The following is a 16,674-nucleotide window of genomic DNA, read 5'->3' as shown; positions in this document are numbered from 1 at the left end:
TTCTCTCAGAGGTTTAACCCTCCTGCTGGCCCCAGCTCTGCCATTGAGCCCACACTTGGGTACCACCAGAGCTCCTGTTGGGGCTGCAGCAGGAGCAAAACCTTTCTTCCTCCCCAGGGAGCAGGGCTGGAGTGATAAGGACTCATTAAAAGCTTTTACTACCTGCTGTTATCCAGCAAACTGATTCTGGAGGAGTGCCAGGTACAGCGAGAGCTCTCTGCATAAAGAGCAATAGGCTAAAAAGGGATCCCTCGTCCTGCCCTGCAGGGACAGTGAGCCCCATGCTCTCACCAGCATCCCTTCCCTGCCTGACTTAAAGTGCAGGGAAAAAAACACCCACACCAGCCAACTCAGATTTTAACTGGTTTAGAAAGTGACACTTGTTGGAAGTGAAGTGCAATGGTTTAACCTTTGTCTGAACAGCTCCCGAGAGAGATGTCTGGGCTCCAAGTGAAGGGAGATGCATCCTGAGCCAAATTCCCCTGCCAGCACAGCCCCAAGGATGGCTCCAGACTGACCAGACACTGATTCTTCATTTCAACACATTCAGCTTTAACCTCTACCTGTGCTCCTTCCACATCATCCCTCATAATTTCACCAAGTCTCTGGGTACCCTAAAGCATCCCCGAAGTCCCATCCCCTGCCCGCTGCAGAGCATCTGACCAGCCCAGGAGCTGTCACCGCTGCCTCTGGGCAGGCAGTGCAGGAGGCCTGAGTTACCCGAGGGGCATTTTGCATTTGCACAAGCTCTGACAAGGTGGGTCCTGCCCATAGCCCCGCACAGGGACACCCCCTTTTCCATTCCACCCTTGCCACCAGCCCATCCTGCTCTGGGCAGTGCAAGAATCTTCCCCTTCCACAAGCTCTCATTTTAAAGCATAGCAGAGAAGAACAGCAGCCACCAGGAAGAAGCGGGGTTTGTGGTACAACTGTTTACCCTGTTGGGAAACAGCAGCTTCAGGCAGCTGATCAAATACATCTTGAGCCCCATCCAGCTCCTTCTGACAAGGGCAATCACTGCAACGGCCAATGCAGGCAAGAGACAGGCAACCGAGAGCAATAGGAAAAAGCAGGGTTTGATGGCAATCAGCTTCCAAGGGCTCTGGCAGCCGGAGAGCAGCTCCTGGCCCCTCACTGCATCCTGCAAAGGGTTCAGGACCTGTTCCAAGAGGCTCAAAAAGCGAGGGAGCAGGGAAAGCTGATGCCACAGGCTCTTCTGGATACCGGCTAAGCGGGAAGCCTCACGCTCCTTACTCAGAGCCACAAATAATCTCCCCTTCCACTCAAACAAATAGAGTTTAAAAAGCTCTTTGGAAGTTGTTGGAAACACCCTGACGAAGCCACGCTTGTGTTTCCAGCTGTAAAAGCCCAACAGCTCCGGATTTATTTGGTTTTGCAATAACACTCTTCAGCACCAGGATGGCTCATTCCATTCGGAAGTGCTTAAAGGGTTGGCAGCTCTGCAAATTAAACCCCTGGGCTGAAGCAGAAGGTCACACCTGAGCTGTTTGCAAAGCGCTGCCGGAGAAAAGAACAAAAGCAGTGGCATGAAGGGGAGAAAAAACAAGAGTGCAGAGAGCCTGAAGCTGCAGCAGCATCGGCAGAGCCGCCCAGCACACACGGGTTTATTAAAGCTGAAGGAGGAGCCCAGGAGCATCCTCGCTGTGAGGATGCTGAGGCGCTGGCACAGGGCGCCCAGAGAAGCTGTGGCTGCCCCATCCCTGGCACTGTTCAAGGACACAGGGGCTTGGAGCAAGCTGCTCTATGGAAGGGGTCCCTGCCCGTGGCAGGGGTTGGAGCTGGAGGAGCTTTAAGGTCCCTTCCATCCCAACCCAGGCTGGGGTTCCGTGACCCCACTTACCAGAGCCGGGATGAGCAGGTCGGCCAAGTACACGAAAGCTGCTCCCAGAGCAAAGCCCAGGGCCACCGGGAAGAAGGCGAAGGCTCCGAAGCTGCCGGACTCCTCGGCCATGTCGATAGCTGGGGCCAGGAGGGACCAGTAGGAAGCAGCCAGCATGACCTGGGAGACAAGGGGACCACTGAGAACCATGGAGACCCCAGTGCCACAAGGGTCTGACCCCAGATGCCCACCCTCCAGCCAGGGAAACCCCTGCGCTTCACACCCACCCACCCATTGCAGAGCCATCAGAACCTGCTTCCCAATGGAACAACCACCACAGGATGGAGAAGCGTTTCCCCATGAGTGCTTCCCTTGGCTCGGAAGTGCAAGGCAGCAAACAACTGACATGAGCTCTTTAGGGTGACTTCCTATGGAACTGGCACAGCCACAGCAGCCCTTCATCATGACCCCACCTCTGCAGGCAGCAACCCCAAAGCCCCGCTTGCAGGATGCTCAGGAGAGATGCTGCTCCACCTGCTCCCCCAGCACGAGTGCTCACCCACAGAAGTACGTAAGAAACCATTACATTTTAACTCGCTTCTAATGAAGGAGCTAGATGCCTATTGCTGGAGACACCAGTCCCTGAGGGACTGTGCAGATCTCAGCTCTCTGTGAGTAAGAAGAAAGCAGGCTGTCATGTCAGCCCTAACCACGGCTGTCAAACTTGATTTCAAATGCCACCTCCTTTAAAAAACAACCACACACCCCAACATGGAAACACAAGCAACAGGGAAAGGCTTTGCAGAATTATGTTGTCATCTTCCTTAAGATATCAGTTCCCTATGGAACACAGAGGCATGACACGGCTCAGCCTCCAGATCCCATCACCCCCGAAGGCAGGAGCGGAGCTCCCACCAGCTCTGCTGTGCACAGGCCCTGGGGGAAGGTGATGACAGTGCCTGAAGTCACCCCAACCTCAGCAGCTGAGGGAAGGAGCTGTGGGGCTTCACAACCACCTTCAATTGCTTGGAGGGGGGGGAAGACACTGATTCCTACAGCCTTTCCTGCAGAGAAAGCCCTTGTCCCCACTCGGTGGGGGAGCTGGAAGCAAGCAGAAGTGATGATGTCCCCGTGTGGGTTTAGGGACATGAGCTTGCCCGGGAGCAGCCAAAGTCCTGCCCAAGGGTGCTCCTGCCCACCACTGGACCTGGAGGAGCTTTAAGATCCCTCCCAACCCAAACCATTCCATGTGTGTGTTTGGCAGTTTTAGAGAGTCCATGAGATCCCCCTCTGGCTCAGCAGCATCCCTTATATCAGGAGATGCTCCTGAACTAAACAGGGTGAGGATTTCTGCCTGATTTAAGTAACAAAGAAATCGCCATCTATTTCAAACCTGTATAAAGTCCCCAGCCAGGGAGAGAGGAACCCAAACGCCACCGACCTCCCTGAGCAAACTGGTCACCAAGGCAGGAATAAAAGGGGAAAATCCTGCCTGGGATGGCTCAGATCAATGAAACACTTCCTGCACAAAGCCTCCCCCTCACACCAGCCCCTCTAAAACAGGGAGCAGGGGACCCACATCCCACCAGCTCCGGGACACACAGCTCCTGCCAGTGTGGATTTGGGCATTTCTAGAAGGAGACTTCATGCTCCCCAGCCAAGATGCAACAATGCCATAAACCCACCTGCCCCTGACAAAGCTGTGGCTGAGAGGGGAGGAGGAAGCACGCAGAAGGCAGCCATGGATCTACAGCATCCCCGGGCTGTGCGGAGCCCAGACCCTTCCCTGGGATACATCAGCACAAGCAGAGGCTCAAACCCCAACTGCCTCGAGCCCCACAGCTTCAGAGCTGCACAGGAGCTTTTTCCCTGCAAACACAGGAGAAAGAGGACAATGATCCTCATCTGCAACCGCTGGTCCTGCTGGACCCAAGGGCAAAGGCAGGGGGCCTGCACTGATCCAAGCCTGGCATCACACCACTGAGTTAAAGCCCTCATCTGCTGCAGGCAGCCACATCTCATCACACTCCTGCATGGCCACCCAGATGAGAGCAGTGGCTCCAAGGGAAGCAGCCACATTAACAGGCAGGCAACCCCAGGTGCTTACAAGGGAAAGGCTTTCCCTGGGCAGGAGGGGAGGGAAAATGGGAAGGTGAGAGCCCGGCAGGACGTTTTCCCTGCCAAGCTTTTTAGCCTGACTTCATTACAGTTGGATTCAATGACCTTAAAGGTCTGCTCTAACCTAAATGATTGTAAGGCTCCGAGAACAGGGAGCAGCCTCAGCAGACCTGTGTAAATTACTGATGCTGTTTAAAGCAGCACTGAAAGGGAATATTCAATAGGAGACGTGCCTGGTGCGGTTTAAAGAGCACGTCCTCACCATTCGCTGCTTCACGTGGGACAGGAGAAATCAAGCTAAGAGACAGGAATAGGCAGGAGAGGCTGCAGGGAGGGAGCACTGCAAGCGTTTATGATGTCTGAGAGCACAGCACCGCGGGGATAACACCGAGATAACGGAGAGCATCTACAACATAAAGGTCTTAGTTAAGAATATCAAGATTTAAGAGAAAAGCCAGGATTTCACATCAGATGCCCAAGCAAGCAAAGCCTTGTCTCTATGGAAACACATCACCTCGGAGGCTTTCACATACAAAGGCCTCTATTATCCCTGATTTCCAGAGGGGGAACTGAGGCAGAGAGGAGCTAAATGCGCAGAGACCCAAGCACTGGTACTGGGCTGGAGGAAGCCGAGCTCCTCCATCACACAGTGACCAGCCACACTGGTCCCCTTTGACACATCAGACACAACAGGACACATATGACACATCAGACAACAGCAAAGAGGACTGTTTCATCAGTGATCCTGGGCCTGGAGAGGATGTCCATGTCCCCTGGAGCCCAGAGGAGCATCAGGGATCCTGAGCTAAGCACCAAACAGCAAAGGCAGCAGCAATACCTGCTCTGAACGCACAGCCCTGCGGGTTTGCCGCCTCTCAGAGAGCAAGGGAAGTTCAATTAAACCCAGCAGCCCAGGCTGGAGAGCAGAGATAAAGAGGAAGCTCAGCGCTTCCTGTCTCTGCCCCAGTGCCCTGAGAAACAGCCCATCTGTATCTGCAAGAGATCTGCATCAAAGCCACCGTGTCTCAAACACAAATCCCTTACAGCAAGAGCAGCAGCCCATGAGCAGAGCAGCGCTGCTGCCTGAAGAGATGCTCTTACAGAGGAGGAAGAAAACCACACAAACAGGATTCAAACCTGGCTGCCCCACATCCTGCTTTTTGTCCTTCATGGAGCCAGCAGAGAGCCCCCAACACTGTGTCTGCAGCACCAGCCTGGATGAGGCCGGAACAGCCCCTTTATGCCAGCCAGGCAGGACTCCACAGCCTGCCTGGGTTCCCTCTCCAGGCACAGCCAGCCACAGACACACAACCAGCTTCATTCCAGCATCACATCCCACCTAAACCTAAGAGTCAGCTACAGTCCTTCCTGCCAAAGGGCTGGGTCAGGACGTGGTTCCTCTTCCAGCTTCTCCATGGACCCCGTACAACTGCCAAACGTACACATGGAATGGTTTGGGTTGGAAGGGACCTTAAAGCCCATCCAGCTCCAACCCTACCACAGGCAGGGACCCCTTCCATAGAGCAGCTTGCTCCAAGCCCCTGTATCCAACCTGGCCTTGAACACTGGATCTCTGACATCTTCCTCCAGAAAAGCTGGTCCTGGCTGTGCTGCAGTGACCCTGTGTGGCACAAACACCTCGCCCCATCCAGCACCAGCTGCAGCAGCTCAGGCCCATAACCACGACCTGGAAACCTTCACAAACTGCAGCTCGTGGGTGGCAGCACCTTCTTCAACAGGACCTGCCAGCGCTGACGCCCCCCTCCAGACCCCGCAGCATCCCTGGACAACAATTCCCCTCTCCCGCTCCCAGCCCAGCACATCGGAAGGAGCTGAGGGAAAAGGGAATGTTTGCAGGAGTTCTGCTTCCCCGGCTGAGCCACACCTCTGCCACGCAGCACTGACAGCTCCTGGCAGGGTGACACAGCAGCCACGGCAAGGCCAGCATCACGCTGCGCCCTGCCAGCACCGAGCCAGCCCCACGCTGTCCCCAGCACCACAAAGTGGCTCCAAGTTGGCTTGGCAGGGACAAGGTTGTGCCTTCCACAGCAAAACAGCTCCGGAAACGACCACAGAGGAAAGCTCCAGAGCCAGAGATTCATCTATAAATGATGGCCCCAGCGTTACAACAGATGAGTTCAATTATTCACACCAGCAGCAGGCGCAGGCACATAGCAGGGAAGCTCGGCAGGGAGCAAACTGAGCTTCGTGGTGTTTCCTGTCACCCACCGTGGCACTTCAGACCACCAAGACAATGAGAAGAGTTTAAGTCCAGAGCCCCAAATCCAGGGTGGGCAGCTCAGCATCCTCACGGCCCTCCTCGTGCCACCCCCCTGCTCACAAAGGGGGCACTGAGACATGAGGCAACCACAGCTGCACCGCGCTCCTCCTGCCCCACCTGCACCTCAGGCCATTATCCAGGAGACACTAACATGAGCAGGCAACCAAACGGAGCATGGCCGGGCTGTGGAGGTGTCCTCAGGAGAACAGAGACAAGCAGCAGAAGGATGCTGTACTTACCCCCGCGGCGAAGCCTAAGCTCCCATCCAGGATCCGCCTCTGGAAACCAAGCACAAAACACACCATTGACTCCCAGCAGAAGCAGTGGGATAACGTCCTTCTCCCCATTCCTGCAACCCAAGTGATGCCTGTGCTTTGGGGCAAAAACCGTGCTCCTCATGCAAAGGAGCCCACTGTGCTAGGGCGACGGAACCCCACTAGCACCAAGAGCCCACAGCGCATCCCAGCTCCCTCGGCCCATCCCATAATCATTCTAAAGCTAAACCAGGCACTCCCCCATTGCATTTCCCCACCTTGAAGACTTTGAGGCCTCTAAGAAGAGGCTGCTATAAACAAAGCCGTTCCTCTCCCAGCAACCCAGCACCTATCCTGCCCGCTCCGCTCCCAGGGCAGTCTTCCCTCTTAAGCCCATGCCCTCCCCTAGGAAGGAAACCAACGTGTGCCTGCAAAGGGAGCCTCACTGCGCACAGGCTCCTGAATAAATCATCACAAGAGAAGGGCATAAATAATAAATCCATGCGGGCAACTTTGAAGACGGGAGCAAGAGGGGCCTCTAATTTTGGAACACAACACGAGTTAAAGATCAGCGCTTTGCTTGTTCTGACCCGAATCCCGAGCTGGGGATGCGGCAGCAAAAAGCAGGTTCCAGAAGGGAAACCTGCTACTCCAAACACGGAGCCCTGCCTGCGGTTCTGCCCTGTCTCCCCAGCGCTGGGAGCCGTGGTACTGCACATACCACTGCCTGGGGTCAGGAATTTGATTGCCTTCTCTTCTGTGTGGATAAACAGGATGGAAACGAGCTGGATTCTTCTGCTGCTGCCCCCCAGGCCCAATGCTGAGCAGCTCACACTTGGGACGGGGCAGCCAAACCCACCCATGGCCACGGGGCAGCCCTCACCTGGACCCCACGGATGTGCCCAGCACCCACCTGCCCACTGGAGAACACGAACACCAGCGCGGAGCCGGCCGCCGTCAGCCCCCACGTGAGGAACGTGCCCAGCACCGCCTGCAGCACCGGCCCGTGCCCCGGGATCATGCTGACCTGTGGGGACAACACGGTCAGGAGAAGCACTTGGTGTGTAAAGAGAGAATAATCCCCATACCCACCCTGGTTAATGTGGGAGCCCCAAACCCCTCCTCAGCAAAGGGGGCAGAGTGAGCTTAACCATCCCAATGCCTCTCCAAGCTTCTCTTTTTCCCTTAAGGCTTAATCTGAGCTCAGAGGAGCAGGAGGGCCCAAGGAGGGATGGCTGGGATGCATCACATCCCATCTGGTGCAGAACCCCAGGCTGATTTTGGGCTCAGCTCCCTGAGCAGCATCAGAGCGCAAAGAAAAGCACAAACAGTGCTCAAACCTCACGGAGCAAGGGGAGGATGCATCCTGCATCCCCAGGCCATTCACCCCGCTACTGGAGGGCACTTATTTGCGCCCAAAACCAGGTTTCCTGGCACTGAAGGCAAATACCCCTGTGAGACCCAGCTCCCAACACTGCTGAGCCCCAGGACCAAGGAAACGTGGGAACGAGCCCTCAAAAACCCAGCTCGGGGGGGGGGGTCATTGGGCACATTGTGCTCTGGGAACAGGCCGGGAGCTGCGCTGCTGAGGAACCACACGCGTGTGCAGGAACAGGCACAGATACCTAAACCCACACGGATTCACGCGCCAGCGAACCAAAACACCCCCGCATTCATACACCTATAGAGGTACATAAGGAACACACACACCGGTGCTTCCTTCCTCCTCCTCCTAAGGCCCTCCCCAGCCCCGGCCTTACCCCAGGGCTGCTGCTAAACCCTTTGGGGTGGGTGCCTGGGTCAGGACCCCCCCAGCAACCCGGGTCTAGACCCCGAGCCCACAAAGCCCCGCACAGCCCGCGCCCGCGCCCCCCCCCCCCCCGGGCTCCGGGACCCCAGCACCCGACCGGGCCCTGCCGCGGGGCTCCCAGTGCCGGCACCCCAAGGACCCTCCGGCTGCCAAAGCCGGGCCCGGAGCGCCCGGAGCGCCCGGAGCGCCCGGAGCGCCCGGAGCCCCCGGAGCCCCCGGAGCCCCCGGAGCCCCCGGCCCCGCTCACCGGCCGCCGCCGCCACCGCTTCCTGGTGCCGCACACGTGTCGCCGCCGCCGCCCCGCCCACCACCGCGGCCTCGGCCAATGGGAGCGCGGCGAAGGAGGGCCGCCCGCGGTTCTTGTGTTTCTGGAGGGAGAGGCCGCGGGAAAGTGAGGCGGGCGGGCGGCGCGGGCGGGCGCGGCACGGAGCTGTCGTTGTCACTGCTACCACTGTTGTCACTGCTATCACTGTTGTCACTGCTGTCACTGCTATCACTGCTGTCATCACTGTTGTCACTGTCACCGCCGGTCACGGCTCGGCTCCCCCCGCTGCACGGTGACCCCAGGGCTGGGCTGCTCAAATCCCGGTCTCTGGACTGGGGTAGGCTGGCACCTCCGTGCAGTTTGTTAGCGCTATCCCGCGGGGGGCTGTGCCCGTGCAGCGCAATTAGCAGCGCTCATTAGAGACCGGCCGCTGCACATTAATGAGCAGCCTGCAACACCCAGCAGGAGCAAACAGCTCCCATATCCATCAGTGCCGGCAGCCAGCCCCGTCAGCCTTTGGAGGGTGCATGCAGCGCCCCCGTCCTCTCCCACTCATTGAGGTCCCCCAAAGCATCATCACAAGGGACACGGTGGCCAAGCCCCTGCACCACATGGAGCTGGAGAAGCTCCAGCACTGACTCCTCCCCATTAGCTGAGCCTGAGCAGCAGGAGCCAGGCCGGGCTCGCTGGTGCCTCCAGCTTGTGCCACAGCAGAAGGCTCAGGGGGTGGCAGAAGGACACATCCAGCTCTTTTGCAACATAACCCGTCTTTATTAGAGTGTTTATCTTCTAACAGCCTTTGATCAGCCTCCCCTGCCACAGCTGGGAAAGGTCAAGGCCATTTGAAACCTCCGTGATTTAGGATTTAATCAATCTCCCCCTGTAATTGCCTCATCCTTCATTAGCTCCCACAAGGAGCAGATGCAGCGTGAGGTACCAGCTGGGAGGGATGCAGGGACAGAGCAAACAGAGCTCCGGGGTTCCCTGGGTAGCTGTGATGGAGCACGGGGACACTGCTGAAACAGGAGCCTGCCATGGTCCGGGGGAGGCTGATGGGGATGTTCCTGCCTAGGGATGTGTGGGCAGCTCCAGGCAATGGGGCCAATGTGGCAGCGCATGGCTCTGTGCAGCAGCAGCAGCAGAATCAACTCACGTTCCCCTTCCCCAGTGTCATCCCTGTGTGCAGGGACACCTCTGGGTCACCTCCCCAATGATAACAGACCCACAAGGTCCTGCCTGGCCTCTGCACCCCAGCCCCATCCCCACGCTGTGCAGTTTCCCATCCCTCTGCATCCCAGTGCACACAGGCAAAGGCAGTACCAGGGAGGGCTGGCAGCTCCTGCAGGACCCCTGCCCAGAGCAGCACCAGGAAGGATGAGTCCCACAGTAGTAACCATGCATTACCTGGAGTCCTAAAATGCATTTTAAACCACAAAAGGGGCACAAGTTCCTGTGCAATCTCATTGATGTATGTGGGACGCTGCAAGCGGCAGCACCGTCGCCACAGGCAGCCAGGATGCAAATCCCTTTGGATTTTTGCAGTAAAAACTCCTTAGTGATGTCTGGGGAAGCCGTGGCAGAGAGGCACAACCCAGCACCAGGGCACCTCAGGCTGAGATGCGTTTGGAGATGCCCCAGACGTGCTTCTCACCAGGCATTGCGAATGGGGTACCTCTGCATCCCCTTTGCCCAGGCTGGGCTCATGGCCAGGCTCTTTCCCAACCCAAACCCATCCGTGCCAGGCCGGAGCCAGCCTGGACGTGCACCAAGGCGGCTGCAGTGCACAGGGAACGCGGGCATCCAGAGACGTGCCAGAAGACAGGGTGCGGGAGCAGCTCCATGCCAGGCTAATGTCACCTCTTAGTCACAGCCCAGTGGCAGCTTCGGGCTCCCCAAGGGGGACAGGATGGAGCCGGTGCAGCTCTGGGGGAGAGCAGAGTCCTGCCAGCACCGAGCTGCTTCCAACAGGAGGGCACAGGGACACGATCACAGGCGATTGGTGTGCGCTGGCACTGATCCTGACAGGAGAAGCTGGTGCAGAGCCCGGCTGCCAAGAGCAGGGTGCTGCTGAGTCCCCATTGAAGGCTCGGGACCCTCCAACAAGCTGGACACAGTGGGGAGAGGACCGGCAGGAGCAGAGATTTCAGCCCATGGTTGCCAAAGGCTCATTAGCACCAGGGCTTCAGTGATGTGATCCATGGGGAATGCGCGGCTCCCATCACAGCCCAGTCCTGGTGCCCTCAGAGAGATCAGTGACTGATTACAGAGGGAAATAGGGCAGGGAATGGATGGGAGAGGCAGGAATAGGAGGAAGCAGCATCTGCTGGGAGGTCTGGTGGGAGCAGGAGGCAGCCCTCAGCAAGGGGCTGTGTGTGGATGGTGCGATGCTCCTCTGGGAATGCCTCCAACCCACTGGCGCTGCATCCCATGGGGGCTGGATGCTGCGGGGCATGCGGGATGCCGCCGGTCACCCTCACCTCTCCCTCCCCATCCATCATCCTCTCCCTCCTCATCAATCACTGCTGCAGACGCTGCCAGATTAGATCTGGCAGCAACCAGCTTGGTTGTGCCCTGCCTGGGGGCACGAGGAGCTGGTCCAAGCTTGTTTGTCTGGATAATCAGCAGAAAGCAAAGCAAAGCCTCCCGAATCCCAGGCAGCCCTGACACGGAGCCAGGGCGTCAGCAGAGCCACCAGCCCTGCTCCTGGCTGCTGGGCTGGAGATGGGCAGGGAAAGGACAGGGAAAGGACAAGGGAAAGGACAGGGAAAGGACAAAGGAAAGGACAAGGGAAAGGACAGGGAAAGGACAGGGAAAGGACAAAGGAAAGGACAGGGAAAGGACAAAGGAAAGGACAGGGAAAGGGCAATGCCACCTAAAACACACCCGGGAAACACCGTGGTCATCTCTGCCTGTACTGGCATCCACTTGGAACCCGTAAGTGCTTCCCAGCTCCCCTTCAGCAGACCCACTAATCCAACAGAGCCTTATTCCTGCACTATTCCAGAGCTCTCGCTGCCTCCCATGCACGTATCAGGGAGAAAGGCCGGCTCACCCTACCCCTCTGTTGGCAACCAAAGCCCCGGCTCCTTACAACACATTTCCAGGACAGGGGTCGAAAACGCTCTTTTCCATAGGGAATCTTGCAGAACAGCTGGGAATGGATGGCAGCAAACTTGGAAGGGCTTCAAAAAGGGCTCTGTGGTCACGTAATCCCCATGCCCCTCTCCCATGGGCTCTGTCGGCCCCCGAAGCCGTGTGGGAAGAGGCTGTGCGCTTCTCCTCCAGCCCTGCCAGTAAATGGCTTTTCAGCACTGGATGCTTCCCAGGCTAAAGGACAAAGAGGAGTTTATCTGCCAGCACCAAACCAGCTGCTGGGGTACAATGTCTCTGCGAAGCAGGGACCACCCAGAGGTAGGGATCAGGCTTGAATTCAACCCCAAATCGAAGCAGAATGAAAGGAAAAGCTTCCAAAGGCTCAGGCTCTCCCATTCCGCAGCACGGCTGCGCTCCTCGCTAGGTGGATATCAGCAAGGATCAGCCCTCAGCACATCGGCTCGCCAGGTGTGCGGGTTTATAATGAAGATTAGATCTGTGTTTAGCCAAGGAGCTAAAGCCCACACAGCTCCCAGCCCCTGCATCCAACACTGGCTTCCTATGGAGGTGAAGGGCAGAGGGTGGCTGAAGATGTGATGCTCAGCACCACACTGGGAGAAACCAGTATGGACTGGGGCTGCTCAAGGTGCCGGGGTGAGGAGGACCGCAGCATCCTGACCCACAGGGACTCAAGGGGGGGATGTGGCAGCATCATCTGTTCAGGGGAGAAATTCAAGGAGGCAGCACTGGAAATGAGCACAAGGAGGATTTGCGCTCCCCTTCCCACTGCCAATGTGGCTTTGAGGGCAGGGCACCGTTAGGACATCCCTGCTGGGCACAGGAAGCACAGGGAGAGGATAAAACAACAGGGAAAAGCTCAGAGGGGCTGCGAGCGTGCTGCACTCCCTCCTCCCAAACCACCTCCTTCCCCATTCTCCCTCCTCACACACCTTTACTGGGATATTAACTACCAGAAGCAGCTTTCTGCAGCCTCCTGGCTATTTATGGGGCTCACAATGATCCTCCCGCATGCTCCAGGAGCCGGTGCCTTCAGGTCCACCTTGGGAAGTGGATGACCAAGTGCAAGTGAGAACCTCCCAGCCCCTCTTACCACAATCGGTCCCCTCGCTCTGGGCTCTTTGTTCCAAGTCACTTAATTTCCTGCTCTCTATTGTCTCTTTGATAAGTGATGGAAAGGGGAGGAGAGGAACAGCTATTATTTAATTGCTTTCAAGCTCTCAAACAAACCAGAACAGGGGTTATCTCCCCCACACCTCTGGGGTTTGGCCTTCCTCCTCCAGTCGTCGTCACTGGCTAACTGCAGAGGCTGGGGCAGAAGCCACCCTTATTGTGCAAGTCCCCAGAGACCCCAAAGCTGTAGCAATCACAGCATCACCTTCCCACCTCTCCAAGGGCTGTGCCAAGCCAGCAAGGACCTGCTCTGCCTTGATTTGGTGGCAAGGTGCAAAATCCCCGGGCCAAGGAGCTCCCAGCTTCCTGGGAGACATTGGGACTCTCAGACACCTCTTGGGGCTCTCCGGCTCCATGGTCACAGCGTGGCCATCACGCTGCCATCACCCTGCCCCGTCCCTCCCTTGTGGTGGCCCTGGGGACATCAGGAGAAGCTGAGCCCTTTGCACCATCCCTGGGACCAAGATGTTGCTTCCGCAGCCGGAGCCAGGTGACAAAGCCAAGGTCGTGGGAGAAGGAGGAGAGAGCCGAGGGATGCGATTTCTGCCGGAAGCCCCATGGAACCGGGCAGGTCCTGCCACGCTTTGGGGGGATCAGGATCCCTACACCCAGAGTGGGCAGAAAAGGGCAGAGCAGGGCGGGCAGTGCATGGAGGGCAGAGGAGGGTGGGCAGCAGAGGCAGGGCAAGCAGGGCTGGCAGTGCGGGCAGTACAGGCAGTGCGGGCAGGGCTGTCCCCGCCCCGGCCCCGCAGAGCCGCCCCGTGCGGGGCGGAGCGCAGCAGCCGGTGCTGGGTCCAGCGGCGGAGCCGAACGGAGCGGTTCGGAGCGGAGCTGCGGGCGCTGCCGGTGCCGGTCCCCGCCGGGGCGCGGCGGCGGGCGCAGGTGAGCGGCGGGGGCAGCACCGCGCCGGTGCCCCTCGGGGAGCAGCGGGATGGGGCGGGGGGAAGAGCGGAGCCGCCCGGGGAGCCCCGTCGGGGCCGGCGCCCCGCTGAAGGGCGAGGCACGGGGCGAGGTTTCCTCCAGCACCCGGTGCTGCGGGCATCGGTAGCACCCGGCGGGGACTCAGGGTTGGATGCGGGGAGTCCCGGTGCCACCGGAGCCAGGAGGAGCTGCGGCGTGTCCAGGGCAGAGCGCGGCGGTCCCGAGCTCGGGAGAGGCGGTGCGGGGGGAGCCCCTGCAGGGAGCAGCTCTGCCACCACCGGGCTCGCTGCAGGACGGGCAAATCCCCCCCCCCCAGAATCCCTTCATTTCGCTTTATTCTCCCATTTCTAGAATCTTCTCATCTGTCCCCAGAGCGAGGGACGATGACATCCCGGCTCCTCTGAACAGGCAGCACCCAGGGACCAGCAGAGCCATGGAGCTGGAATACGAGCTGCCCAATGCCACCGCCTTCTGGTTCTCCCCATCTTCCCCTTTTGACAACTTCTCGGTGGAGGCGCCCACCAACACGTCGCAGAACGCCACAGGGCACCACTTCGACCTGACCAGCAACGCCATCCTCACCTTCATCTACTTCGTGGTCTGCATCATCGGGCTGTGCGGCAACACGCTGGTGATATACGTCATCCTTCGTTATGCCAAGATGAAGACCATCACCAACATCTACATCCTCAACCTGGCCATCGCGGACGAGCTCTTCATGCTCGGGCTGCCCTTCCTGGCCATGCAGGTGGCCCTGGTGCACTGGCCCTTTGGCAAAGCCCTCTGCAGAATTGTCATGACAGTGGATGGGATCAACCAGTTCACCAGTATCTTCTGCTTGACGGTTATGAGCATTGACCGGTACCTGGCTGTCGTCCATCCCATTAAATCTGCCAAGTGGAGGCGGCCCAGGACAGCCAAAATGATCAACATGGCCGTTTGGGGCATCTCCCTCTTGGTGATCATGCCCATCATGATTTACGCTGGCGTGCAGCATAACCACGGCAGGAGTAGCTGCACCATCATCTGGCCAGGAGAGTCGGGTGCCTGGTACACAGGCTTCATCATCTACGCCTTCATCCTGGGCTTCCTGGTGCCTCTCACCATTATCTGCCTTTGCTACTTGTTCATCATTATCAAAGTCAAGTCCTCGGGCATCAGAGTGGGCTCGTCCAAGAGGAAAAAGTCCGAGAAGAAGGTGACCAGGATGGTGTCCATCGTGGTCGCCGTCTTCATCTTCTGCTGGCTCCCCTTCTACATCTTCAACGTCTCCTCCGTCTCCGTGCTGATCGTGCCCACGCCTGTCCTCAAGGGCATGTTTGACTTCGTGGTGGTCCTCAGTTACGCCAACAGCTGCGCCAACCCCATCCTTTACGCCTTCTTGTCCGACAACTTCAAGAAGAGCTTCCAGAACGTCCTCTGCCTGGTGAAGGTCAGCGGCATGGACGAGGCGGACCGCAGCGACAGCAAGCAGGACAAATCCAGGCTCAACGAGACCACGGAAACCCAGAGGACCCTGCTCAACGGTGACCTGCAGACCAGCATCTGAGGGGGCAGCGGCGTGGTCCTTCCTTCGCTCTGCTCTCGCCCGCTGCAGCAGGGCGGCGGCACGTACGGAGTCAGGGCAGCAGCTCCAGTTTAGGGATGGCAGCACGCACCGATGACCATCGGGGCTCCCCACTGGGGCTCCTCCTGAGCTGCTGCTGGTTGGGGAAGGAAACGGTTCGAGAGGAGCTGCCTCACCAGGGAAACAAAGACCCCTTGTAGCGCTGCAGCGTTTCAACACCAAAGTGCCACCATGGGGCTCCGCTGGCTCCCCCGGTGGTACCCCCGGGGCCGGTTGGCTCTGGGTGCTCTGCCCCAGAACGGGTGCTCACGTGTGGACACACACACACGCAGCGGGGTGACCTCAGGAGCAGCCGAGGCCACGGGTGCGTGCCGACAGTGTCTTATAGCAAAGACCTGATGGGAGCTCCCCGGAGAGCCACCCTCCTCCGGGAGACAAGGATATTTGGGGTTGTGGTTTACCCGGCTTCTAAGTTCCTCCATGGCCTCCCCTGCAGGTCCCTGCTGCTGTTTGACTGCGTCGTCTGCAACAGCCGCCCTGCCCGGCGGTGACAGAGCAGCACAGAGGGGGCTGCCCTATGAGAAGCAGCTCTGCCACCCCGGCAGCCCCCCTGGTCCCACCACGCTCCTACCCTGCATCCTCCATCCCTGCTGCAGGAGAATCCCTTCCCTCTCCTGCCCTGACGTCACCTGCCCGCAGGTTTTCTCTTCGGATGGAGGAATTCCCCCTTCTCCCTCCGCGGCAGCATCAGCCCCACACCGGCAGCCGAGCTCCGCTCTTCCCACTGGATGAGCACGCTGGCACCATCACCTGCACCGGTCCCTGCTGGGGAATCCTTGGAAGCGGCGCACCAGGGGTTTGGAGCACCCTGGCAAGGGCTTTGGGTGAGATCTGGGCTTGTCCTGCCCCAGCCACGGCTCTGAGGATCCCTGGGGCTGCCGGACACTCGGAATGTGGTGAGCGGCTGCCCTGCTCCTGCCAGGCAAGTCACGCTGGAGGAAGGGGAGATGGAGAGGATGGGGACAGGAGGTTGGGGGGATGCTGGGGACTTGGTCCTGACCCTTGCCTGAGCAGAAGGGACAGGGCAGGGAAGAGGACAGAGCTTCCAGCACTGAGGCATGACATGAGCAGAGCAGCACGTGTGCAGACCCCCATCCCTCTCCTGTATCACAGTGTGGGAAAAGGGGGGGACACAGGGTGCAGCACACAGCATGAGGGGTAAGGGGTCTGGCCGAGCTCCCACTGCATTCAGCTTCTCGAGACCATCCTGGAGCACTCGGCTCTGTCCCTGCCCTCCCCTCCAGCTCAGTGCAAAGCCGCCCTCCTTGTCCAGC

The 16,674-nt window shown here is 58.6% G+C and overlaps 2 protein-coding genes across 3 annotated transcripts in view; one reads left to right on the top strand and one right to left on the bottom strand.

Annotated features, from left to right (window-relative positions):
* Positions 1-8,577, bottom strand: part of SLC39A11 (solute carrier family 39 member 11) — a 76,218-nt gene extending 67,641 nt beyond the window's left edge. Inside the window, exons 1-4 of the mRNA XM_061455231.1 lie at positions 8,551-8,577; positions 7,407-7,520; positions 6,479-6,517; positions 1,862-2,020 (exon numbers count right to left, since the gene is read on the bottom strand). Coding sequence (XP_061311215.1) covers positions 1,862-2,020; positions 6,479-6,517; positions 7,407-7,514 — 306 coding nt within the window. The 5' untranslated portion in view covers positions 7,515-7,520; positions 8,551-8,577. The remainder of the gene's footprint in view (positions 1-1,861; positions 2,021-6,478; positions 6,518-7,406; positions 7,521-8,550) is intronic.
* Positions 8,578-13,661: 5,084 nt separating this feature from the next.
* On the top strand, positions 13,662-16,652 carry SSTR2 (somatostatin receptor 2). Of its 2 annotated transcripts, none has more exons than XM_061455229.1 (2): positions 13,662-13,734; positions 14,125-16,652. In XM_061455229.1, exon 2 carries the CDS (start codon positions 14,207-14,209, stop codon positions 15,320-15,322), a length of 1,116 nt encoding a protein of 371 aa, XP_061311213.1. In that variant the 5' UTR covers positions 13,662-13,734; positions 14,125-14,206; the 3' UTR covers positions 15,323-16,652. The 2 variants fall into 2 exon arrangements, with proteins under 2 accessions (XP_061311213.1, XP_061311214.1); XM_061455230.1 differs by having other exon boundaries at positions 13,671-13,734; positions 14,146-16,652.
* Positions 16,653-16,674: the final 22 nt, after the last annotated feature.

The sequence above is a fragment of the Pezoporus flaviventris genome, unplaced genomic scaffold, assembly GCF_033815535.1.
Source record: "Pezoporus flaviventris isolate CSIRO_AGI_PZ_B2104156 unplaced genomic scaffold, CSIRO_AGI_Pfla_v1 ptg000020l, whole genome shotgun sequence".
NCBI lineage: Eukaryota > Metazoa > Chordata > Aves > Psittaciformes > Psittacidae > Pezoporus > Pezoporus flaviventris.
Note: the sequence above shows the minus strand (reverse complement) of the source record. Positions and strands in the feature narration are given on the sequence as shown.

What these genes read in the sequence shown, in the direction of transcription:
- SSTR2 (XM_061455229.1), top strand. Translation starts at nt 14,207, where the DNA reads ATGGAGCTGGAATACGAGCTGCCCAATGCCACCGCCTTCTGGTTCTCC.